General features: G+C 35.5%; 1 protein-coding gene across 1 annotated transcript in view; it reads right to left on the reverse strand.

Annotated features, from left to right (window-relative positions):
• Nucleotides 1-3,725: 3,725 nt before the first annotated feature.
• MIPOL1 (mirror-image polydactyly 1) overlaps nt 3,726-27,555 on the reverse strand; it is a 299,590-nt gene continuing 275,760 nt past the window's right edge. The window contains exon 13 of the mRNA XM_079912918.1: nt 3,726-4,730. Coding sequence (XP_079769044.1) covers nt 4,664-4,730 — 67 coding nt within the window. The 3' untranslated portion in view covers nt 3,726-4,663. The remainder of the gene's footprint in view (nt 4,731-27,555) is intronic.

Here is a 27,555-nt window from a genome sequence, read left to right on the forward strand (position 1 = left end):
TCTCCAAAACTATATTCAGAAAACAATATACATTCAAAAACAATACACAATAAACATTAAAAATAAGTATATTAAGATTTCTGCAAAGAAATATCAATAGGACACAATATTTTACTGATTCTTAAAAATATATATTTATCATTGTCCAATTCTATTTATGAAATCCTACATTAAAAATAACTTCATAGGGAGGGTGGGAGGGAGGGAGACACAAGAGGGGAAGAGATATGGGAACATATGTATATATATAACTGATTCATTTTGTTGTAAAGCAGAAACTAACACACCATTGTAAAGCAATTATGCTCCAATAAAGATGTTAAAAAAATAAATTAAAAAAAAAATAAAGAGAAATCCAAGAGAAAAAAAAAAAGCATACCCCAATAAGCATTCCAACTGTCTATGGAATAAAAATACATATATATGTAAATATTCATCCAATTAAAAAAATAACATTGAGCTTTCTATATGGAATACCAATATGAAAAGACGGCAGTGATATATTATTAGGCACAAACAGAAAAATACATTTTAAATATATGTAATCTGATTTTTTCTATTAAAAATAATATGTATGTATGTGTAAATAAACTTATGTATCAAAAAAATAACTTCAACCTTTATAAATTTAACTTAAAGTACATAATAAAAAAGAAAAGAAAACCTTTCCAAAAAAAGTTATTCTAGTAAAAGGATTACAAAAAATTTGGTAACTTGAGATGCTATTCTGGAACGTATGCTACTAGTTCAAATGTGCAAGCTCCAACTTAACAAATGTTTAAAATATTTGAGTTTTTAAAACAGTGCCAAAATAAACCACATCTTTTCTAGAGATGACATATTTAGCTAAGCACGAGCAATATAAATCTTTCAACCATTTCATGTATTTATTTAAAAGCCTCAGAAACCACATGCATTTGCAATAAAAGATGAACAAAATGCTGAAATCACTGAAGCCTAACAATTGACTTATAAATCAATTTTTTAGAAAGACAAATGTATTTGTGTGTGTATGTGTCTGTGTATTTATATATCTATATATATCTCAATACGGATAGACAGGTTACCTGAAAATAGTAGTTATCAACAACACAATAATGTCTTGTGAAAAATTTGGGTTCTATACAAACCTTATGCCAGAAGACAAATGTATAGGCCATGGCTATTTTATCATTATAATGCCTCACTAGTCATGAGTATTTAAAGACGGACACTTCAATAGTTATCTTTAAAAATACACTATCTATAAAATGGCTTTTTATGCAACTTTATTCAATATTAAAACTATACATTTTTAATATTCTAACTTTTTTTGTGCAATAAACTAATTCTATTGGTAAGTGACCAGATAAGAAGATTCATCAGTTTATTTGCATACTGAAATATACAAAGGATCAACTTTCTCACTGAAAAAAGAAAAATATTTTAAATAATTTTAACATAATGGCTTATTTATAAAAGTAGAATGAAAATTTCTCACATAATAATTAACTAATAACTTTGCTATAACTGCTTAGGCTTTGCTTATAAGCAACTCAGGCTATTTTTTATCAACAATGAATTGTCACAATATTCCTAATTAGTGAAGGCTAAGGCTAATGCTGCCACTATAACACTATAGAGAGGTAGTGATAATGTGATGCTATTTGCATATGCAGCTCATATTATAGTACTTCATTGAAAGAAATGTGTAGAAAATTCACAAATATATGTATAAAAGAAATGGTACAATAATAAAATAAATTGCAGGAGTTAAAATCTTTGATTTTTACTTTTTTTTAATGAAAGGTCTGGAAACCTACGGTTGCATGGAGTTTAGTCTTAAGACCTCAGCTGTAAGGCCTAGCCAGTCCTTGGCAAATTCCTAGCCCTGCTGAGAGTGTTTCCTTGCTTGCAAAATGTACTACTACTACTACTAAAATTACTATCATCATTATCATTATTACGTGGTTGATATATATAATATATTGTTATTATTATATGATTGTTGATAGGATCAAATAAAACTACAGATGGGAAAGGACTTTGTAAATCATCGAGTGCTACACATTTATATGATCTTTTCTGCTTTTCCTCTGAACTACTTATTTTTTACAAGGGAAAGTAAATTCTCACGTTACTATAGGAATCAGATTTGATGTTTAAAGTAAACTCAAAGCAACCTCTCTGGGCAGTGGTGGAATACTTCAGATGTTGCATTATAATTGAATATGTAAAGAACTGATCTTCAGTGGGTAAGCTTATTCCTTCATACAACCCTCCCCGCCCCCCCAAAAAAAGACTACTTGAAGCATTTGTAATTTTGTAGACAACTCATTTTCAAGGGGATGTGGTAATTGGGGGAGACTACCTACACTGAGCAACAGTAGATGTTAGAATTGTTTTGTAAATTTAACGTTATAATATCAAATTCTGTAACAGTTCTGGATATTGATTATAGGAACTAGTTGTGCTAATCTGATTGTATAGTTATAGGAAGAGATGTTTGGAAATTATAAAATGTCTTTATTCTACACTTTGTGTTTTATAAAACCTCAAGCAAAATAACTCAATAAAGGTTTGTCTGTTCTTCAGGAATAATCTGAAAATTCAAGTTTACTTGTGATTTATTTGAAGAGGATTCAGGAATGGACTATTTTGTGACAAGAACTGTTTCTTTTTACTTACCTGCATGACTTGAAAGGTGCTCTTCCTTCACATAGGGAGCTGTTACATGTTTCAGTTAGAGCTCAGAGAGAAGACTACATGCATGACTAAATTATTCCAAATTTGTATAGTTATATAGTCACTGGTTTGTGAGAGGCTATAATTCTCTTTAGGACTATAGAGTAAATCCAGTTAGCTTATTTTTAACCCCTATCGTTCCTTATTTTCTAATTCTCATAGTTAAAAAAAAAATTTAAAGTAGGTAACATGAGTAAATTCTAAATTTGAACTCAGTGGGATGATTCTATCAGTTAATTCAATGGATTTAATATGAAAGAAATAGAGCTTGTTTGCATCATGATTCTTTTGTTACCCTATGATAAAGCACCTTTATCATAGAGTAGAAAAAGTTCAAAGGCATTCAAAGGCATAATCTCCAATGGTGTATGTAATAAAGTATTCTGTACTTGTCCTGAAAACAGGCAATGGTAGATTTAGTTCAATCTTAAAGATAAATTAAAAAATTGTATGGACTTCGAAAATTTTTCACTTGCCTACAAAATTTTCACTAATTCCACCTCTACTTGTCAATTTCATCCTGCTCCGCTCATATTTATTTTCTATCAGCTTCTCATCTATTCAATCTAAAAAAAAATTTTTTTTCCTCTGGTCAAATACATTCCTAAGCCAAAAAATCTTAGTTTTATTCATAATTTCATATGATTAGAAGTGACTGCCATGATGTAATTATTTTAAATTATCCCTTAAATTAAAAAAAAGTAGGTATCCTGAACCAAATCACAGGTTTACTTTTTTCCCCAAGGCTTTATATTTTTAATTATAATTCTTTTGTATATTATATATTAGATTCCCCTCCTCCATTACAAAAATTCAAATGATAATCTAAATAAAGATAATAGAAAAGAATACTTAATATGTTTGATGGGCTCTTGCCTTTTAGCATCATGCTGGCACATGCTAATTTTCAAGCCAAAAGTATCCCAGCCTATTAGACAGACTTGGCAATTTCTTTCTTTTTTTTTTTTTGTGGTACGCGGGCCTCTCACTGTTGTGGCCTCTCCTGTTGCGGAGCACAGGCTCCGGACGCGCAGGTTCAGTGGCCATGGCTCATGGGCCCAGCCGCTCCGCGGCATGTGGAATCTTCCCGGACCGGGGCACGAACCTGTGTCCCCTGCATCGGCAGGCGGACTCTCAACCACTTGCGCCACTAGGGAAGCCCAGACTTGGCAATTTCTACAGCTTAAATAGAGTTTAGATCATTATTCAGACCCAACATTTAAAAAATATTGACACCATGAATTTATAAGTACACATTAACAATACCCTCTTTTTATTGAAAACAGTGTGCATTATTTGTAGTGAAAGAAAAATCATGCCTTGATTAATGTAATTTTAATAAACCAAACTCTTATTAAGGCAAATTATACATTTGATTCTTGGTATCTATACTTAATATTCTTTAAAACTAACAAAGATTACATGCATGCATTGAAGGAAGACTATACACTCTTATGTATGTGCTTCTCTCATTGGTTAAGAAATAAACTCTACATTGAAAAATGTATGTATTTGAAGTTTTGACCTAACACAGTGGATTAAGGTTTAGGCAATATTTACTCTGCTGTATTTTCATTCAGAAAGGGCCATATGTGAAGATATGATCCTGACCAACTTTACTATGTTTCTATAATGGTCTTTCAGCAAAAATATTTATATTAAATACAGTGAGATATAAAATAGTTACAAAATAAGCTGCAACTTTATAGCTACCCATTGGTAAAAGTCTGTAGTTAATACATTTGGATAAATAACTCAGGTCAGCAGCAAAGTGGTTAAACATTTGTGATTTGATTTTATCTCAACTTGGAATGTGGTTGGAGTGTCCCACTTCTAACAACTGTTTGCTAAGTTAAGGCTTTAGTGTTTACACAGTGTTGAATGAAGCAGCCTGGTCACCAGATGTGATTGCTTCCCCAGACTGTCGTTTTTTTCTCAGTCAGATCACTGTCCTCATGGTCCCTGTTCCAACCTTCTTCCTCAGGACGTCCACCAGCCTTTCCAACCTAAGTTGGGGGCAGGGGGGCAGGAGGGAAAAAAATGATTATAAAACATGCAATTATTGTCAGGAATATTTTGGCTGAAAAAGGACAGTATTTGCCTGTGACCAAGCATTCTTGGTAGTCATGTTAAGAAACAAAGCATTACTGTAAGTGAGAGACATGGGTGCAGAGTGCCAAGTATTTGAGGTTAAAAAAACAGCAAAAACACAAACTTTAATCCAGATCTTCAGATTATGTCAGCATTAGATGCTACATGAAAAATCTAAGATACTAATTTTAATACATTTACCTACTTGCATTACGGTTATGAATGAAATCATTACTATGCAATGACAAGATGGCATATTAAACATAGAGCAGTTTCAAACTGATTTTCACCAAGAGTACATATTTCAATACATAAATACTATCAGCCTTAGATCTGTTACCTAGCTAAATAAGTAACATATTGGTATACTGTACAACTGTTATGCATTAAATTTCTTCTGTTTAAAGCCAGGTATTAGGTGGCTAAGTTGGAAAAACTTGATATCTCAATGGTATGAATATAACTTAAATGTATAAAAATGATTTGATGCTAATAAAACCAGACTTTCTGTACTACATTTTAAAAGTTTCTATTCCTGAGTAATATAAATAGGCTAGCAATGACTATATATGCTTCTGAGTCAAAGATAAGTGATTTTTCAGTTGATTAAAAACTCACCAATTATACTGAAAATAGAGTCAAAAATTCAGAAGTCATTCTGTAGGTTCTTAGACTACTCTATGGGAGGGAAATCACATTCATTGAATGAGTGACAGTTTTGCTTGACAAAAGTTGATTTTTTTCCCTTATTATTTTCTTTCCCGCAGGCATAAAACCTCAACAAAAAATCTTGCTTGGTGTTACACACACAGAAATCTTCTTTATAAGTGAAAATCACACCCAGCAGTTTTCATATACACAAAGCTTCCTCCTCAAAGACTGGTGAGTGACACAGTCTAGTCTGTTCCAGCTTACCTCATTTATATGGACCCATGCATGAGGGTCCTTTGCAAATAAACACAGCACAGAGCTAGACACTAAAGGAATGAGGGTATTCTTAGCGTCATACAGACTGGTTTAGATGGACTAATTGGATGCATGCAACACTGAAAACAGCTCAAGTTTATTGGATGATTCTGCATATATCAAGACTTCTGTTAATAGAAAACAGGAATATGAAACAAACAATTCAGTGCATAAAAGTATCTTTGCTTTGAGAAATATAGTAATGATCTTAGAGTAAAAATGCAAATCTTGCTTAAATTTATTACTACAAATTTCTCAAACGTAAATTTTACACAAGTAATATACAACCATTAAACCACGTTTAAGCTAGTGATGCAAATACCTGAACTAGAAGATTTACTGGACAATTCACTGTATTCACAGATAAGTCTGTATTAGTTGGACTTGCCCTAGTGATAAAAACTAGTGCTATTTTATACACTCTGAATATTATGATTCATAGGATTACATAGATCCTTTAAGACAAAGTTTCACTACGTTGAATTGTGGACGAGGGGGAAGAAAAATGTCACTATGAAATTTTAACTGTACTGTAAAATATGATAATAACTTGAATTAACTGTTAACAAATGACTCCCAGGAGAAACCTTGATATGCCACTAATAGAATTTCTCAGGATGTACTGTAAAAAGTTAGAAAATATTACTTTCAAGATAGTTAAATATATCCCTCCCCCACAATATCATTTGCATTACTATTAAAAAAACTTCCTCGTAATGTAAAAGTAAGCTCTACTCTGCACAGTTATTATCACTATGAATTCTGAATCAACGGAATGCCAAATTACTGAGATGAACCTGTTTTGTGCTTCTTTTGCCTTCTCCTTTACAGATGGACTCATTTTACTTTAGTTTCTTTTTCACACAGTAGGATATCTTTCCATTTAGAACTCTTAATACATCTTGCTAAGGTAAGAGGTTAGGAGGAAATACTTAAATATCACATTTTGCAATGTATTTACTATATTTCAACAATTACTAGAACAACCACATTCTCAGTTTATTCAGGTTGAATGATTTATGAAAATTTGATCTCAGAAATGAGAAAAATGTCAATTACTTAGTTTTGTAAAAGCTTACTGACTTTGGAAACACAATGAAGCACCTATTCTTTCCTGTAAGGAATGGACTACACCTGCCAAACATGGACTGTGCTGACAGGAAGGTAGGTGTGTCTGTCTGTTGAACCATCTTGCAGGATCTGCCTGCAGGCTATTCTTTACTGTCCAAATCAATAATATTCTTTAAAAAATTACATACTTTAATAAAATAGGGCCCAATTGCTTTACATGTTGCTCAGCAATAGCTTCCCACAAACTTCATGAATAGGAAAAGGGTTAGATCTAAGATTAGAATTTCTCTATTTTAAATGACGAACTGAAGCACAGACAAGGAAACCCTCATACAACGTCCTAAGATAAGACAGCAAGAAATATGGCCTGGTTTCCCTGTTCTTACTGCAAAGCTACTTCCACTAGAGTTTTGGCTACTAGAAAGCTACAGATTTCAGATTATAGGTTAATGTATTATTTGTCTTAATAGCTTCATTAAACTGTTTGCTCAAGTTACTACTTAAGTCAAATTGGGTATTTTTTTTAACACCTCTATTACAGTATAATTGCTTTAAAATAGTGTGTTACTTTCTGCTTTAGAACAAAGTGAATGAGCTATACATAAACATATATCCCCATATCTCCTCCCTGTTACATCTCCCTCCCACCCTCCCTTTCCCATCCCTCCAGGTGGTCACAAAGCACCGAACTGATCTCCCTGTGCTATGTGGCTGCTACCCACTAGCTATCTATTTTACATTTGGTAGTGTATATTTGTCCATGCCACTCTCTCACTTTGTCCCAGCTTACCCTTCCCCCTCCCCGTGTCCTCAAGTCCACTGTCTACATCTGTCTTTATTCCTGTCCTGCCCCTATGTTCTTCAGAACCATTTTTTTCCTTTAGATTCCATATATGGAATTTACGGTATTTGTTTTTTTTTCCTTTAGATTCCATATATGGAATATACGGTATTTGTTTTTCTCTTTCTAACTTACTTCACTCTGTATGACAGACTCTAGGTCCATCCACCTCACTACAAATAACTCAATTTCATTTCTTTTTATGGCTGAGTAATATTCCATTGTATATATGCGCCACATCTTCTTTATCCATTCATCTGTCGATGGACACTTAGGTTGCTTCCATGTCTTGGCTACTGTAAATAGAGCTGCAATGAACATTGTGGTACATGACTCTTTTTGCATTATGGTTTTCTCAGGGTATATGCCCAGTAATGGGATTGCTGGGTCATATGGTAGTTTTTTTTAAATTTTTTAAGGAACCTCCACACTGTTCTCCATAGTGGCTGTATCAATTTACATTCCCACCAACAGTGCAAGAGGGTTCCCTTTTCTCGACATCCTCTCCAGCATTTATTGTTTGTAGATTTTTTGATGATGGCCATTCTGACCTGTGTGAGGTGATACCTCATTGTAGTTTTGATTTGCATTTCTTTAATGATTAGTGATGTTGAGCATCCTTTCATGTGTTTGTTGGCAAACTGTATTTCTTCTTTGGAGAAATGTCTGTTTAGGTCTTCTTTCCATTTTTGGATTGGGTTGTTTGTTTTTTGGATATTGAGCTGCATGAGCTGATTGTAAATTTTGGAGATTAATTCTTTGTCAGTTGCTTCATTTGCAAATATTTTCTCCCATTCTGAGGGTTGTCTTTTCGTCTTGTTTATGTTTCCCTTTGCTGTGCAAAAGCTTTTAAGTTTCATTAGGTCCCATTTGTTTATTTTTGTTTTTATTTCTATTTCTCTAGGAGGTGGGTCAAAAAGGATCTTACGGTGATTTATGTCATAGAGTGTTCTGCCTATGTTTTCCTCTAAGAGTTTTATAGTGTCTGGCCTTGCATTTAGGTCTTTAATCCATTTTGAGTTTATTTTTGTGTATGGTGTTAGGGAGTGTTCTAATTTTATTATTTTACATGTAGATGTCCACTTTTCCCAGCACACTTATTGAAGAGGCTGTCTTTTCTCCTCTGTATATTCTTGCCTCTTTTATCAAAGATAAGGTGTCCTTATGTGTGTGGGTTTATCTCTGGGCTTTCTATCCTGTTCCATTGATCTATATTTCTGTTTTTGTGCCAGTGCCATACTGTCTTGATTACTGTAGCTTTGTAGTATAGTCTGAAGTCTGGGAGCCTGATTGCTCCAGCTCCATTTTTCTTTCTCAAGATTGCTTTGGCTCTTCGGGGTCTTTTGTGTTTCCATAGAAATTGTGAAATTTTTTTGTTCTAGTTCTGTGAAAAATGCCATTGGTAGGTTGATAGGGATTGCATTGAATCTGTAGATTGCTTTGGGTACTAGAGTCATTTTCACAATGTTGATTCTTCCAATCCAAGAACATTGTATATCTCTCCATTTGTTTGTGTCATCTTTAATTCCTTTCATCAGGTTATAGTTTTCTGCATACAGGTCTTTTATCTCCTTAGGTAAGTTTATTCCTAGGTATTTTATTCTTTTTGTTGCAGTGGTAAATGGGAGTGTTTCCTTCATTTCTCTTTCAGATTTTTCATCATTAGTGTATAGGAATGCAAGAGATTTTTGTGTGTTAATTTTGTATCCTGCTACTTTACCAAATTCATTAATTAGCTCTAGTAGTTTTCTGGTAGCATCTTTAGGATTCTCCATGAAGAGTATCGTGTCATCTGCAAAGTGACAGTTTTACTTCTTCTTTTCTGATTTGGATTCCTTTTACTTGTTTTTCTTCTCTGATTGCTGTGGTTAAAACTTCCAAAACTATGTTGAATAATAGTGGTGAGAGTGGACCACCCTGTCTTGTTCCTGATCTTAGAGGAAATGGTTTCAGTTTTTCAACATTGAGAATGATGTTCGCTGTGGGTTTGTCATATATGGCCTTTATTATGTTGAGGTAAGTTCCCTGTATGCTTACTTTCTGAAGGGTTTTTGTCATAAATGGGTGTGGAATTTTGTTGAAAGGTTTTTCTGCATCTATTGAGAAGATCATATGGTTTTTCTCCTTCAATTTGTTAAGATGGTTTATCACACTGACTGATTTGCATATACTGAAGAATCCTTGCGTTACTGGGATAAACCCCACTTGATCATGGTGTATGATCCTTTTAATGTGCTGCTGGATTCTGTTTGGTAGTATTTTGTTGAGGATTTTTGCATCTAGGTTCATCATTGATATTGGCCTGAAGTTTTCTTTCTTTGTGACATCTTTGTCTGGTTTTGGTATCAGGGTGATGGTGGCCTCGTAGAATGAATTTGGGAGTGTTCCACCCTCTGCTATATTTTGGAAGAGTTTGAGAAGGATAGGTGTTAGCTCTTCTCTAAAAGTTTGATAGAATTCGCCTGTGAAGCCATCTAGTCCTGGGCTTTTGTGTGTTGCAATATTTTTAATCACAGTCTCAATTTCAGTTCTTGTGATTGGTCTGTTTAAATTTTCTATTTCTTCCTGGTTCAGCCTTGGAAGGTTGTGTTTTTCTAAGAATTTGTCCATTTCTTCCAGGTTGTCCATTTTATTGGCATATAGCTGCTTGCGGTAATCTCTCATGATCCTCTGTATTTCTGCAGTGTCAGTTGTTACTTCTCCTTTTTCATTTCTAATTCTATGGATTTGAGTTTTCTCCCTTTTTGTTCTTGTTGAGTCTGCCTAATGGTTTATCAATTTTGTTTATCTTCTCAAAGAACCAGTTTTAGTTTTATTGATCTTTGCTATTGTTTCCTTCATTTCTTTTCATTTATTTCTGATCTGATTTTTATGATTTCCTTCCTTCTGCTAACTTTGGGTTTTTTTGTTCTTCTTTCTCTAATTGCTTTAGGTGTAAAGTTAGGTTGTTTATTTGAGATGTGTCTTGTTTCTTGAGGTAGGATTGTATTGCTATAAACTTTCCTTTTAGAACTGCTTTTGCTGCATCCCATAGGTTTTGGGTTGTCGTGTTGTCATTGTCATTGTTTCTAGGTATTTTTTTTTATTTCTTCTTGTATTTCTTCAGTGATCTCCTGGTTACTTAGTAGTGTATTGTTTAGCCTCCATGTGTTTGTAGTTTTTACAGATTTTTTTCCTGTAATTGAGATCTAGTCTCATAGCGTTGTGGTTGGAAAAGATACTTGATACAATTTCAATTTTCTCAAATTTACCAACGCTTGATTTGTGACCCAAGATATGATCTATCCTGGAGAATGTTTCATGAGCACTTGAAAAGTGTATTCTGCTGTTTTTGGATAGAATGTCCTATAAATATCAATTAAGTCCATCTTGTTTAATGTATCATTTAAAGTTTGCATTTCTTATTTATTTTCATTTTGGATGATCTGTCCATTGGTGAAAGTGGGGTGTTAAAGTCCCCTACTATGATTGTGCTACTGTCGATTTTTCTTTTATGGCTGTTACCATTTGCCTTACATATTGAGGTGCTCCTATGTTGGGTGCATAAATATTTACAATTGTTATATCTTCTTCTTGGATTGATCCCTTGATCAATATGTGGTGTCCTTCTCTGTCCCTTGTAATAGTCTTTATTTTAAAGTCTATTTTTTCTGATATAAGAATTGCTACTCCAGGTTTCTTTTGATTTCCATTTGCATGGAATATCATTTTCCTTCCCCTCACTTTCAGTCTGTATGTGTCCCTATGTCTGAAGTGGGTCTCTTGTAGACAGCATATATATGGGTCTTGTTTTTGTATCCATTCAGCCAGTCTATGTCTTTTGTTTGGAGCATTTAATCCATTTACATTTAAGGTAGTTATTGATATGTATGTTCCTATTCCCATTTTCATAATTTTTTTCAGTGTATTATTGTACGTCTTTTCCTTCTCTTGTGTTTCCTGCCTACAGAAGTTCCTTTAGCATTTGTTGTAAAGCTGGTTTGGTGGTGCTGAATTCTCTTAGCTTTTGCTTGTCTGTAAAGGTTTTGATTTCTCTGTCTAATCTGAATGAGATCCTTGCTGGGTAGAAAAATCTTGGTTGTAGGTTTTTCCCTTTCTTCACTTTAAATATGTCCTGCCACTCCCTTCTGGCTTGCAGAGTTTCTTCTGAAAGATCAACTGTTAAGCTTATGGGGATTCCCTTGTATGTTATTTGTTGATCTTCTCTTGTTGCTTTTAATATTTTTTCTTTGCATTTAATTTTTGATAGCCTGATTAATATGTGTCTTGGCATGTTTCTGCTTGGATTTATCCTGTATGGGACTGTCTGCACTTCCTGGACTTAACTATTTCCTTTCCCATATTAGGGAAGTTTTCAACTATAATCTTTTCAAATATTTTCTCAGTCCTTTTCTTTTTCTCTTCTTCTTCTGGGACCCCTATAATTCAAATGTTGGTGCATTTAATGTTGTCTCAGAGGTTTCTCAGACTGTCCTCAATTCTTCTCATTCTTTTTTTCTGTATTCTGCTCTGTAGTAGTTATATCCAATATTTTATCTTCCAGGTCACTTATCTGTTCCTCTGCCTCAGTTATTCTGCTACTGATTCCTTCTAGAGAATATTTAATTTCATTTATTGTGTTGTTCATCATTGTTCATTTGCTCTTTAGTTCTTCTAGGTCCTTGTTAAACATTTCTTGTATTTTCTCCATTCTATTTCCAAGATTTTGGATCATCTTTACTACCATTACTCTGAATTCTTTTTCAGGTAGACTGCCTATTTCCTCTTCATTTGTTTTGTCTGGTGGGTTTTTACCTTGCTCCTTCATCTGCTGTGTGTTTCTCTGTCTTCTGATTTTGCTTAGCTTACTGTGTTTGGGGTCTCCTTTTTGCAGGCTGCAGGTTTGTAGTTCCCTGTGTTTTTGGTGTCTGCCCCCAGTGGCTAAGGTTGGTTCAGTGGGTTGTGTAGGATTCCTGGTGAAGGGGACTGGTGCCTGTGTTCTGGTGGATGAGGCTGGATCTTGTATTTCTGGTGGGCAGGACCATGTCTGGTGGTGTGTTTTGGGGTGTCTGTGATCTTATTATGATTTTAGGCAGCCTCTCTGCTAATGGGTGGGGTTGTGTTCCTGTCTTGCTAGTTGTTTGGTCTAGGTTGTCCAGCACTGTAGCTTGCTGGTAGTTGAGTGGAGGTGGGTCTTAGTGTTGAGATGGAGATCTCTGGGACAGCTTTTGCCGTTTGATATTATGTGGAGCCGGGAGGTCTCTGGTGGACCAATGTCCTCAACTTGGCTCTCCCATATCAGAGGCACAGGCCTGACACCCGGCCGGAGCACCAAGACCCTGTCAGCCACACAGCTTAGAAGAAAGGGGAGAAAAAAAGAAAGAAGGAAAGAAACAAATAAAATAAAAGTTATTAAAATAAAAAAATTATTAAAAATTTAAAAAAGTGAAAAGCAATAAAAAAAAGAAAGAAAGAAGAGAGCAACTAAACCAAGAAACAAATCCACCAATAATAACAAGTGCCAAAAAACTATACCAAAAAAACCCCACAAAAAATCCAAAAACCTACAGCCAGAACCCTAGGACAAACGGTAAAAGCAAAATATATAGACAAAATCACACAAAGTCCACCACGTCAATTTTGGGATGATTCGTTGTCTATTCAGGTATTCCAGAGATGCAGGGTACATCAACTTGACTGTGGAGATTTAATCTGCTGCTCCTGAGGCTGCTGGGAGAAATTTCCCCTTCTCTGTTCACACAGCTCCTGGGGTTCGGCTTTGGATTTGGCCCCGTCTCTGCGTGTAGGTCACCTGAGGGCATCTGTTCTTAGCTCAGACAGGACGGGGTTAGAGGAACAGCTGATTCGGGGGCTCTGGCTCACTGAGGCCGGGGGGAAGGAGGGGTGCAGAATGCGGGGTGAGCCTGTGGCGGCAGAGGCCTGAGTGACGTTGCACCAGCCTGAGGTGCACCGTGCGTTCTCCCAGGGAAGTTGTCCCTGGATCACGGGATCCTGGCAGTGGCGGGCTGCAGTCTCCCGGGAGGGGAGGTGTGGATAGAGACCTGTGCTTGCACACAGGCTTCTTGTTGGCTGCAGCAGCTGCCTTAGTGTCTCATGCCCGTCTCTGGGGTCCACGCTGATAGCTGCGGCTCCTGCCTCTCAAGCTTGTTTAGGCAGTGCTCTGAATCCACTCTCCTCACGCACCCTGAAACAATTGTCTCTTGCCTCTTAGGCAGTTCCAGACTTTTTCCCGGACTCCCTCCCGGCTAGCTGTGGCATAGTAGCCCCCTTCAGGCCGCGTTCACGATGCCAACCCAAATTGGGTAAGTATTTACTGGTGTATTTCATCTGCTAGTTTAGTAACACATTATAAGAAAGTAAATTGATGACACTGTACATAAGTAGGAAATAATAGTTACAGTCTATTATTTTCTATAACATAAATTTTTTTGTAAACTTAAAAAATACATTTGCAGCTACACTTTAGAGAGAAATCCTAATTTTTTCCGTTAACATCACTTTTATACTTTCTTTGTGACTATGTAAGATGTATGTACTACAATGAAATACATAGTTTTCCATCAAGTAGATGAACCATAAGTTATTTACCAATTTTCTGAATTGGTTTACTTTCATTTTTCAATCTTAATGAATATTGTGATACATTTTAAAAGGCAAGTAATATGTAACAAATACTGACTATGTGCCAGGAACTATAAGAAGTAATTTATGCACATATTTAATTTTCATTACAACTCCATGGAGTAGATGTCATCATCAGATGACAAACCAAAGCATATAGAAGGTAATTTGATCAGAACCATACTGCTATTAAGTTCTGGAGTTGGAATACATCACAAGGTGTAATTACCACAACCCTGATCTCTCTGATGTGCTACATTGCTTCCAAAAGTACTGTGACTTTTGAGGTTTATTTTTGATTTTTTTATGGGGTTGGACTACTCTTATTGACTAGATAATATTTTTTGCAAAGTGAGAGAAAGAAGTGAAGACAGTGAAAAAGTGAAAAAGTGAAAAATTCCTTATCCTCAATTGAAAAATCTCTCTAGAGATTCCATTTTTGAGAGCAATTTTTTTATCTGTCAATGGAGAGGAGAATTCTTGTTGGCTGGACAATTTCCTCCATAGAAAAAAACATTCCATTTCTACTATTTAGGCAACGAGATTGCCTGATCAAACATATTTGGCTTCTGAATTTCGTTTTTCTAGGAGAAAGAACCAGGGAAATCCAAGAGACATGGATAAAAATCATCCTTCCAGTAGAGGAGACAGAAAAGCCACGAGAAATGCTGTCCTTTGGATTGGCCATTAGTATCAAAGATCTTGCCCTCTTTTAATCATGGCAGCAGGGCACGAAAAAGATTTAAATATAGTTTATTCTTTTACTATTATGGCTGTTCTTCCTCTGCTGGTCTCTTAGATGTTGTTTTACCTCCTTTTCATAACACTTTTCATACTTTCCTCAAAAGTTGTTATTTGTTCCCTTGATTCCACTTAAATGCTTATGGCTCCCAAATACAGACCATTAACCTAAAACTCTCCTCTGAGTTTCAGACTCAAATATCCAACTGCCTTCAAGATATCTCTTGTTATTCCACAGGATATGATAATGAGCATATCTAAAACAAAGCTTATTTTGCCTTCCATGCATATTTCAGTATTTCTTATTTTGATTAATGTTGCCATTCATTAACTACCCAACCTTTAAGTTGAAAAAATTTAGAAAACCTTGGTCCATTGATTTTTTTTTCTCTCACTGCAGCTTGGACCTGTGAAAACTTTGTGATGAAACCACTAATGTAGACAGTGGGAAGCAATAAAAGGGTTTTAACTCATCTAGCAACATCATTTGCCTTTTAGAAGGATCACACTGGCAAGAATGTAGAGATGGGATGGATGCAAATTGGCCTATAGGTATGGAATCCAGATAGCTTCTAGTGAGCACAAAAATGTGAATGTACTTAAGGTCACAACACTGCATACTTTAAAAAGTTTATGATATAGATTTAAGTTCAATCAATAAGGATTTGTTCAGTAATTCTTATAAATGAGGTACTGTTCTAGGCATTGATTATTCAAAGACTAGAACATGATTCTTGGTCATAAGGGGCAGTACGGTGGGGAAGCAGATCTTTATATGGTAACTGCAATAAGTTACTGGTAAATGCTGTACTAAAAGGATAAGCATGGGTACTATACAGAACCTAGCTTGGGCAGGGAAAAAGAACAAGGGCCTGTAAAGGCTTTCTGATGATACCTGAGTTAAGTTTTGAAGGATAAGAAGGAAACAGTCACCTCAAGAAGGGTGGGAACACAGACGGTGCAGGATGGGCATTTCAGATAAAGGAAATAATATATATACAGGCACTGAGGTATGAAAAGCATGATGTGTGTCAAGTCCTACCAGTTGTATGGTTTCTCAGGATCATGAAGTAGGGGGTGGAGGATGATGGGAAATGAAGCTGGAGAGGTTGGTCATGACTAGGTCTTGCTCTAGGTTGTAACTGAAGGCATGGGAGTAGATGGAAATGCCTAGAGAGGGACATAGGAAAGGAGAAGGGAGGTGAGAAGAGGATAGAACCAAGATGAAAACAAATAAAGAGACTGACAAAAGAATCTGAGAAAACAGGGAAGCAAAAGGTAAATCAAGAGTAGGTGCTGTTGGGCTTCCATGGTGGCACAGTGGTTGGGAGTCCACCTGCCGATGCAGGGGACACGGGTTCGTGCCCCGGTCCGGGAAGATCCCACATGCCGCGGAGCGGCTGGGCCCGTGAGCCATGGCCGCTGAGCCTGCGCGTCCGGAGCCTGTGTTCCGCAACGGGAGAGGCCACAACAGTGAGAGGCCCGTGTACCACCAAAAAAAAAAAAAAAAAAAAAAAAAAAAAAAAAAAAGTAGGTACTGTCACAGAATTCAGAGTAGAGAATTTCAAGAAAGGAGTGATCAACAGGGTTAAATACTTAAAACAAGATCAAGGTGAAAAATGACCATAAGATTTGACAATTAGGAAATGACAACCTTTTCCGTGCAGCTTTAATGGCACAACAGAAGTGGGATGAAGCCTGAATGGAATGTGAAAAAGTGAAGACTAAGTATCAGCTTGGTTAGAAAGTATAAAAGCTTGGAATATAAAGTAAAGAGGATTATAGTTACAGGGGAATATATGGCTGAGGAAGTTTTTAAAGAAATGGATGGCATGTGAATATGTTTATGTACTATGGAAGAGAAGATTGTAGGAAGAAGCTAAAGTAAAAGGGAAGAAGATGATACCGTTTTTTTTTTTTTTGCGGTATATGCGGGCCCGTCACCGCCGCGGCCCCTCCCATTGCGGAGCACAGGCTCCGGACGCGCAGGCTCAGTGGCCATCGCTCACGGGCCCAGCCAATCCGCGGCACGTGGGATCCTCCTGGACCGGAGCATGAACCCGCGCCCCCCGCATCGGCAGGCAGACCCCCAATCACCACGCCACCAGGAAACCCCAGATGATACCTTTTAAAGCAGGGTCTCAGAGGATGGAATCATACGCAGAACTTGCAGCAATATCATGCAAAATATGACTGGACAACTTTTCCTTGGAGATTAAAGGGAAAGAGGTGGGAGGAATACAGCTGTGGATAACTTTGTAGGTGTGGAGGAATTTAACTGACAGAACTCACCATTGGTAGATTCAATTTTCCCCAAGGAGTTAAGAGGCAGAGTTCTCCACTGAAAGCACAGGGTAAAGAAAAAGGCTTGGAGGAGAATGGTAAAGGTTTAATGCGACAAGAAAGGGAGGTGATCTGGGACATGTAAAAGGAATGTTAGTGGGATTGATGGGCCATTGACATTGAAGTTTCTTAGCATGAACACAGAAGTTGGGGTAGAGAGGAAGACACTGAATCAGGTGCCTGAAACTCACATTAAAGGAATGGCACTGATCAGGAAGGAGATCAGTAGATATCACTGAAGAGGAGACAGAGAGAGAGAGTGATAGTAAAGCTGGGTGTTACAAACCTCAAAGAAGGGAGGATTTTTACGTGGATGCAGAAGGTATGAAAGTAGCAAAGGGGAACCAGAGAACTCTCCTTCCTAGTATATAGGGTATGGGGAAAAGACCAGGGTCCAGTGGGCTGCTAGGAAAGAAATGCCCTTGGTAAATTCAAGTTTCAGGTAGAATGTATGTGTGAAATATTCAGTGCAGAAGGTGTGGAAAGATGCAAGGTAGTAACAATGGAAAGAAGGTTCCAGAGGCAAAATGGAAAGAGTCGAGATCAGAGGATTATAGAGAAGGAAGAAAAGATGGGGAAGGGGACTTCCCTTGTGGTCCAGTGGTAAAGAACCCGCCTTATAATGCAGGGGACATGGGTTCGATCCCCAGTCAGGGAACTAATATCCCACATGCGACGGGGCAACTAAGCCTGCATGCCACAACTACTGAGCTGTGCGCCTCAAATAGAGTCAGCGTGCCACGAACTACAGAGCCCATGCACTCTGGAACCTGTGCACCACAACTACAGAGCCCACGCACCATGGAGCCTGCACACCACAACTAGAGAGGAGCCCATACGCCGCAATGAAAGATCCTGCATGCCTCAACGAAGATCCCACGTGCCGCAACTAAGACCCAACGCAGCCAAAAAAAAAAAAAAAAAAAAAAAAAAAAAAAAAAAAATCTCAAAAAAGAAAGAAAGAAAAGATGGGGAAGGAGGAAGCACATAGCTGCAAGAAAGAGGATAAATAATCGATATAGTGTACCCACTCTTCCATGCATAAACTATGACCAATGAAATAAAAAGTTCCTTTTCAGTTTTAGGCACACTATGTAACTGAAAGATACAGACTAAGATACACACAGATGCATAAAAAATGTACATATATACACATATTTATAAATATGTAAAGACACGACCACATAAATATGAACACATATGTGCACAAAAGTACGGGTAAGAAGTAAGGGAATATCAATAGAAGACAGAATAAAATGGAGAAGAAAAAGAAGAAAGATTATTCACATTTGAAAGAGAATAGAGAAAGAATTTGTAAGTGAAAAGGTGAATGTAGAAGCAGATGGGAGAGTGGGTTGAAAAGTCATGGTGAAGAAAGTGGAAACAATAATTGGTAGAAAGTGGTTAGAATGGTGAATTGAATAATAACGTGGTCAACATTTTTCTTATATTAACAGGAAATCGGCCTCCTTGGATCTTCTACTTACTGCCTAGACCTAGCCTTTAAATCATTACCTTATTTGATTCCCTGTATGAGGTGCTGTCAAAATGTTAAGAGAATTGTCATGTCCTTACGGTGTTATTGTTTTCAAGGTTAATACTTCCAGCTGTCAATGGTTTTTCACATTAAAGTTAACAGACTGCTCACCATATTGATTATTCTTTGTGCAGGTTCTCCAGCATGTCTAGTGTTTTAAAAAATATTAAGCCTGATCTAATAATAATCCAGTCTAATCATTAGAAAGGAAAGTGGGACTGATATCTCTCTTGATCTGGACTTTTACTTCTATTTTGATGCTGCCATGTTTCACTACTGGCTTACACTGAGCTTCGGTGCAAATGAATCTACCCACTGGCCTGCTTTGCCTACCAAGCCAAGCCAAGTCTCTCCTAGTCTGGACATATACAATTAATATTTCTGTATCAGTTATTTATTGCCGTGTAATAAACCACCCAAACCTTGGTGGCTTAAAACAACAGCTATTTTATTTAATCATGTTAATTTGGGCTTGCTGCAGCTGCGCAGTTCTGCTGGCCTTGCCTTGAAGCACTCATGCAGCTGCAGGCAACTGGAGCTGGGTGTTCATATGCCTGACAGTTGGTGTTGACTTCTGGCTAGGACTCTCTCTTCTTATGGATCTCATTCCCAAGTAGACTAGCCCAGACTTATTTACATGGTGAGCATGAGTTAGCAAGAGGGGAACACAAGCAATACTCTTGAGGCCTTGTTCAGAAGTTGTACAACATCACTTGGTTTATTTTATTGGTCAAAGGGAGTCACAGGCCACCCCAGATTCAAAGGGTGGGGGAACAGATTCTACCATTTGACAGGAACAGCCACAAAAAAATTGTGGCTATATTGATCCTAAATGTTATGTAACTGAAAAAAAAATAGGCTACCAAGTATACCTACATTTTACTATAAAACAAAGCTTTAACCCAAATCTGTGAACCTCTGATGGAGGAATTTCAGGTATCAATTGATGAGTGTAAAAAAAGGTACATTTTGGAATTTGCATTATCTCTTAAACAACAACTAGGATGTGACTATCATCTCTGTCAATATGTAAGACTGTCCCTATTTGTTGTCAACTGGGTGCTTTTTGCTGGATCTACATTTTGAAAAAAGAAAGAAAAACAAAAAATTTGGTACATGCAATCAATATTTAGTTTTAAAGCATTGTTACTAAACATTTATTAATTAGTTTGTTGATTTCTACCATACTTTTCAATTTAATCAAACCTAATTCAATCCTTTCCCCAAAATCTTTTTGCTATATAAACATATTTTGTTATTAGAATAAAAAATACAAGGAAATCATATAACAGCATATCATTCAGATATGTTGTTATATCAAGTACTATCATTCATTCATTCAGAAATATTTCTTGAGTATTTATTTTGTGAATGGCACCTTTTAAACAGTTGTGTTCTAAAATGTTTTTAATGTGTCTACTGTAGATGTATGTTATATGAAGTCTTTTTATAAATACAAAATCCTCTGTAAAGATGTGCCATGAAAGGAATTTTCAGCTATAGCGAGTTATTATATAGTGAGCTCAGGTTATACCTTTTGCAAATAGTCCTAAGGTTTTATATACTGTGGACAAGCGGGTGTATTCACAGGAAGATAATGAGAAAGTGGGAATAAGTTGTCCTCACACATCACAATTTTGGGTCATTTAATTTACTATACTTTGTTTAGCTTCACTTTTAGATTTATATTAACACTAAGAAATTGCTTCCCACCTTGAAATTAAGCAATAAACTTGGATTTATCTTTGAGATTAAATAGAATATAGAAAAAACTTAATACATGTATATTCAACTGTGCTTAGATTAGATATATGACATTCCTTATTCAATGTCACTAATATCTAAGGCAGACAAGGCAATGAAAAGTTACCTATATTTTAAACATAGACTAACATTTGCTATCTTCTAAGTAACCTTGAAAAATTAGTCTCACCAATCAATCATAGTAGCAATTAGTATCAATTTAGATGACTAGTAAACATAAAAGTTAGAAATAGAACAATCAAAACATGTGAAACTTGGCATTCTTTACTTTTATTTCGCCCTGCTTAAAAATTAGAACATGGAGAAGAATTAAAGCTGTATTTCCTTCTTTATAGGATCTCTAAAGTAATTCCACTTCAAGTTTTGGATTTTAATTTAATAACTTTGGCATAATTTTATCCAGGGCTTAATTAAGACTTTGTTAGTAAACTAGATGTCCAGATAGTCCACTGGATTCCAATTGTCTATGGCGGTACTAGTGCAGTGGGTGATACTATTAGCAAAGTACTTACAGAAGATAATGGAGTTATTTTGCTTAAGCCCCTAACTTAACATCATAAAGTGACTGAGATAATACGATGAATTAAGATCAAGTGACAATTTTATTGGGCTCTTTAACTTTGTCTATCAGAGGGTATTTAAGCCATTTGTGAGATTCTCCAGAAAACTCAACACCAGTAACAAGCTCATGAAGCTCCGTGAGGGCAGGGACAATATATATTTTGTTCATAATTGTATTCTTGTAACTAGCAGGATAGGCTCTCAAAAATCAATAGGATATTGTTCATTTGTTTGTGAATAAATATTACACACACATGCACATGTCAAGGGTCTCTGCAGAAGGCACATTAAATGATAAAACAGATATTTGAAAAGAATAGACTTCTCCCACTTTAAATGCAGGGAGTTTGGGGGCTTGGTGGGAAAGATGTTAAATGAAATTTCATTCTTCGTGAGAACTAAGTCAAGGTTATCCTTTTTGTATCAGGAGGAATTTTGTCAATGTGATAACAATAAATTACTAATTCTGAAAACCAGCATCTTCAGCCCTTCTTGTTGCTTTTGTATCTTATCAGGAGAAAAAAATGAAGCATACAAAGGAATAAAATTGCCACGGATGTACCTTCTATGCATCTTATGCATCTTCTATGTGAGAAGCCTCAGAGTCAAAAACAAGCAGGCACATAGCAATGTAGGAAAAACAAATTGAAAATAAGGTAAACCACTTTTAACTATTCCATTAAAAACTCTTGATTTCTAAGAACTGAAACAGTGGTATGTTAGTGGTATTTTTTAAAAAGGACACAGATTTGGGAAAGTTCCATTTTCCTTTTTTTAAAAAAAATATTTATTTATTTGGCTGCACAGGGTCTTAGTTGCAGCTCACAGGATCCTTGTTGTGGCATGTGGGATCTAGTTGCGGCATGCACATCTTTAGTTGTGGCTTGTGGGATCTAGTTCCCTCACTAGGGATCGAACCCGGGCCCCCTGCATTGGGAGTGTGGAGTCTTAGCCACTGGACCACCAGGGAAGTCCCAAGTTCTCTTTTTCTTATTCTGGTTTTTGTGTTTTGCCCCTGCTCTGCAGCTCCTAGGATAGTCGTATGAAGTACAATTTGCATAAATTACATCTTAAGGCACATAGAAGACCTTTATTTCTTTTAGACTGAAAGACTATTGATTATATCACTCTTCTATTTAAAATATCACAGTTTCATTATTTTTAGAGTGTATTTTGTTAACAATTAAGGGTGATAAATCATTTTCTTCTTAAATATTGTTTCAAGAACTGTTCAATTACATTCTCCTAAAAGTTCCTTTTTCCGATGAAGAAACTGATCCATGGTTTCAAGATAAGGATAGAGTAAACAAAAGTTGGAAGTTTAATCTCATTCATGATATCATTAGATGGCTAGGCAGTCACTGCTTCTTTCTGTCAGTTTAAAATTGTATGTTATTGATCTTAGATACTTTATATATCGTCAAATTTTTAATACGAACAAGAGAAATTAATCATTCTAAAATATCAAAATTTAGCTAAGTAATATAACTATGAAAAGGCAGATTTCTCTGAAAAGTTTATGATGCATACTGGTCATAAAACATACATTATTTAATTAGAATTGCCATCAGAACATATTAAAGGAAAATGTTTATAAAGATCTATACTATATATGTGAAAGAATGAAAGAGGTTTATATTTTCCTCTATCTCAAAAGAGCATCTATTCCAAACATACACACATTCTTTGGGTAATTTATTGATACAGAATTCTGGATGCCTTCAAAGAGAGCATTTCTGACTGTTTCATTTCCTCCTGATTTCTTATTTTTATATGCCCTTGTAAATGTAATTTCCATTCTTTAATACCAATTCACTTCACAGTTTATACTTTTCAAGCACCACAGAAGACTTGAAATTAAGTCAATGTATCTTTCTTTAAGTGTTAGTATTAAGGATGAAATGGGCTTTATTCTCGGTATCTAGATTATTCACTGGTGGTAAGTGAGTGACGTAGGGACATTAACTTTTTTGAGCTGACAGGACAGTAGTAAATTGCAACAGGGACTGAGCTACAAAGATCTGAAATGTGAATTGTACTTATGTTCAAATTTACTTACAGTGAGTAACTTATTCACTGAGATGGATTTTTTACATGATTTCCTTTAGACTTACAGTATTTGTAGTGTTAACAATACATATAGGTTTTTATATTCTAGAAACTACCTTAAATTTGCCACAAGTAATAATACATAAGGCCTCATATATTTATAATGATTATGATTTACAGAGTATTAGAGGGAAATTTGTAAGGCCAATAAAACCTATTCTCTTATCTTAATTGGTAGAGCTATTTCCATCTGGATGTGAAGAGCTGAGCCTCAAACCTGCCTTCTGATAAAACTGATAAAATCCTAAAGGTTTTTCTCATATTCTATAAGGCATCATACATGAAAATTATAATTTGTTATTTTTCCTTAGACTAGGTTTGGGTAATACAGCAGTGTTTACATCTTCTGGTATGTGTTTCGTTACCTAAATTTGGTAGAACTTCTTTTGAGTAAATAATCTAGGTGGTATTAATGAATAATTGCTATAAATCTTTGCTAGTAGGCTGTCATCATCATGTGTCTTTTTAAACAAAATAATTATAAAATTTTATAATTTAAAAATTAAAAAAATTTAATTTTATAATTATTAAAATAATTATAAAAATATATGCAGCAGAAAGCAGCATACATCTGGACTTTTAAATATTCACCCACCAGCCTCGTTCAGACAATTCTTCCCAATGCTATCGCCTCAGGAACTGATCTGCTGCTTGCCCACTAGAGGAGTTACATATTGCCTTTTGAAGAATGACACCTCAAACCACAGCCTTGACATTTGGCCTATCTTTGAATGGCTTCAGATACAGCTCTTAAGAACAATCTTTATCATCCAGAATAACTTTGGACATTCTTTTAGCACTGAACTCCACAGAAAGAGTTTAATTATGTGGAAAAAAGGGTTATATAATCTAAACTGCTATCATTCTAAAGACATTCTCATGGGTATTTCTATTATTTCCAGAGAAGAATCCTTAGAAGCCCTTCCCTTCTTTTGCTCTTCAGTTTCTGGAAGCCAATTTTGATGAGTTTTATATCTGCCATCTGAGAGTACTGTTCTCAAACTCAACTTAATATTTTTTCTCATAAGTTTATAAGTTAGAGTTACACAAAAAGAAAATGAAATTAGTTCTTAGCACTGAACTAAAGACATTCTATTAATGGCACTGTGTTGTTCCTATCTCTTAGGCAGAAAATCTTAAAATACTGACTACTTCTTTACCCTTCACATCTCTTTAGTCACCAAATTATATTGTTTTTCTCTATAGTGTTTCTGCTGTGAATTCCTTCCTCCCATTCTCACTGCTACCAGCCTATACCAGCATACCAGTTCTCTATATTATTAGACTATATTACTGATTTCTTCTTAGCTGGTATTCTTATCTCTAACACCAACCTGCTTCAATTAATCTTCCACAATACTAAGTGGGACTGATGTTCCTAAAATGCTATTTCCATCATGTAACCTTTGCTACTTTCAAAACTCTACAATGGCTTCTTATTTCCTATCACATGAAATCTAAATGCCTTTGCATACTTTTGAAGGCTCTCAGTAATTCAGCCAGCCTCGCCTACCTTATGTCATCCCACAGGAACCTCTGCTCCTGCCAGGCTGACCTCTGTACAGTCTCCTCTCATATATTATACTCACACCTGTACCTCTGCTTCATTTATGCTCTTTCTCTCCTCTCTTATCCTTTCTTCTTTCCTCTGTGCTTATTTGTATCCCACCCACCCTACAGGGCCAAGGTCAGTTTCCTTGAGGTCTTCCTTTTCTCTGTATTACCTGCACTGAACAATTAACAAGCTATTCAGTACCATTCTGTTAAATAATTAAAAAGGGCAATACATATATAAATATGTTACCAGCACTACATACAGATGCAAGATGGCAGACACTCTAACAATCCCACTTCTAGGAATCTGTGCCCTCTCTATACATTTAGCTACAAGTATGTTCACTGTAGCAGTATTTGGAAACAACTAAATACCAATTATCTAAATGTCTTGTGAGCAAGAGCTGTATAGCATACTTTTCACTTATTCCACCAATTTGAGTGCTACATACATAAAACAATTTTTTGGTGAGGTGTCTTTCTCTGTACCTTGTAATAACAGTAACATAGATGAAAATAAAATCCAAATTCATTGATTCCTCCCCATTACTGGTCCATATTTCTCACTAAAATCCCATATCTTTCCAAGAGATAAAATATTTTAAATTCCATATAGTAGTCAGACTAACAAGAAACACAAGAAACTTTTTGCATTAATGCCTACAATGAAATGGCTAGGAGAAAAGGTATTGCCAGCTGTAAAGGAACAAGTTGCAAGAATTAATCATACTCATAATCGTTACCTTTTTGCCAAAAAGTTTCCACAGGCAGCGTGCTTCTAATGCTATGTACATACACTCAACAACTTAAATCATTCATATGAACCTGTCAAAAGTGCTGGTCCACTATTTTGACATGCTTACTGAGAACAAAGGATAACTTACAGTCATCAAAGCAAGCTATTAACTCCTGTCTAAACTTTCTCTCTCAATCTGAACTACTGTACGATGGCTCTTTGATGGGAATCACACTCCGCCTTTTTCAGCTTCACATCATTCTGCTCGTAATATTACATGCCAGTGTCTTTGAAGGCTGCAAAAGAGCCATATTAACAAAGCATAGACATTTTGAATAAAAAGATTCTCAGTCCTTGTACCATAAGAAGTACATCTAAAATTCTAGCTATCACTATATATCCTTATATAGTGATATAACTTTTTAACAATTTAGGTCATTATTTTAATAGAAAGTATTTATGATAATGTGTTCTATAATTACAGGGCAAGATGAAGTATTATCTTTCATTAAAAAACCCAGCATCATATTTCTCCTTTCCATATGGCTGAAGAGACTTAAATCTGCTGTTCATCATGGCATCTCTACAAATGGCCTAACTGTACTCCTAATTAACAGAAACCTTTTCTAACAATTCTAAATACTTTTTAACTCAACAATTCCACTTCTAGGAATTTGTGTCCCCTGCAGTAATTGCAGATATGTGCAAATATTTAGATGCAAGAATGTTCATTGCAACAGTACTTTAAAACAACTAGTAACAATAAATGAATTAGTTAAATAATGGTATATCATACAATAGATTTAAAGCCATTTATTTAGTAAAACATTATGTATAATGATATAGAAAGTTATTCATAACATATCAAGTGAATCACGTTATAAAACTGTATGTACTATATGAAAACATTTTTTTAAATGTCAAGTTGCTTAGCAATATTTTAAAAATTTTCTGAAGTTAGTGTATATTGCTTTAGTAATTTGCATATATATATAGTGGTTAAAAAGCATTTAAAAAATGTTTTGCCTATCAAAACAATATTATTTAATATTTCTCTTGATAAAGATGAACACATGTACTTAACTACTAAAGTGAACAAGAGGTCATTTAAAAGAAAAAAAATGCAACCTCTTTCTATTCCCATTCTCACTTATTTTTTGTTGAACTCTCCACAGGTTTGGGGATCCAATAAGGCTGACAGAGAGCATGAGGCTTAAAAGTTACCCGTGGCTATAAAGTATTTTTATTCAGTGTGTATATTTTGCAGGTTTAAAAATTTTACTTCTTGCTAGCTAGAAATTTCCCAGAAAAATAAATGAAGGGGTTATAAGGTACACAAAGATGGAAGGACTATTTATTTCACTGGTTTTTTAACATCATAAATCAAGGCCGTACGATTTTCCAGTTAAGTTTTTACAATATTTAAAAACATTATTTGAACTGAAAGAGACTTCTTATATAGTGAAGGCTACCTCAGGTACTTTCCTTTAATCTCCCACACCCAAATGAGGCCAATCCAGATACTAAGAGCTCAAACCTCTCATTGTGTTTTGATCCTGTTTGTTTTATCCTTGCAGGATATTTGCTTTGGAAGAGGAGATTTATAGCTGAAGAACTATGACTAAATAGCTTATTTGCTAAGATAAACCAACCTGCATTAGTATTAAGGTAAAAAAACTATTACCTACTGGACTACTGATAAAAACAACCCTTTCTTTAAAAGAAAAAAGGTACACAAAAATCAAGTTTATAAATAGTTCTAATGCTTTTTCTAGACAGATAATCATGAGTAACAATTAAAAAAACTCTCAACTAAGCAACTTAACAAATAAACCTGACACTGTAACAGAAAAAGTCTCTGTTGAAAAAAAAAAAGTTTTAAACAAAAAAAATGTT

This window comes from Stenella coeruleoalba (assembly GCF_951394435.1).
Source record: "Stenella coeruleoalba genome assembly, chromosome: 2".
NCBI classification, from domain to species: domain Eukaryota; kingdom Metazoa; phylum Chordata; class Mammalia; order Artiodactyla; family Delphinidae; genus Stenella; species Stenella coeruleoalba.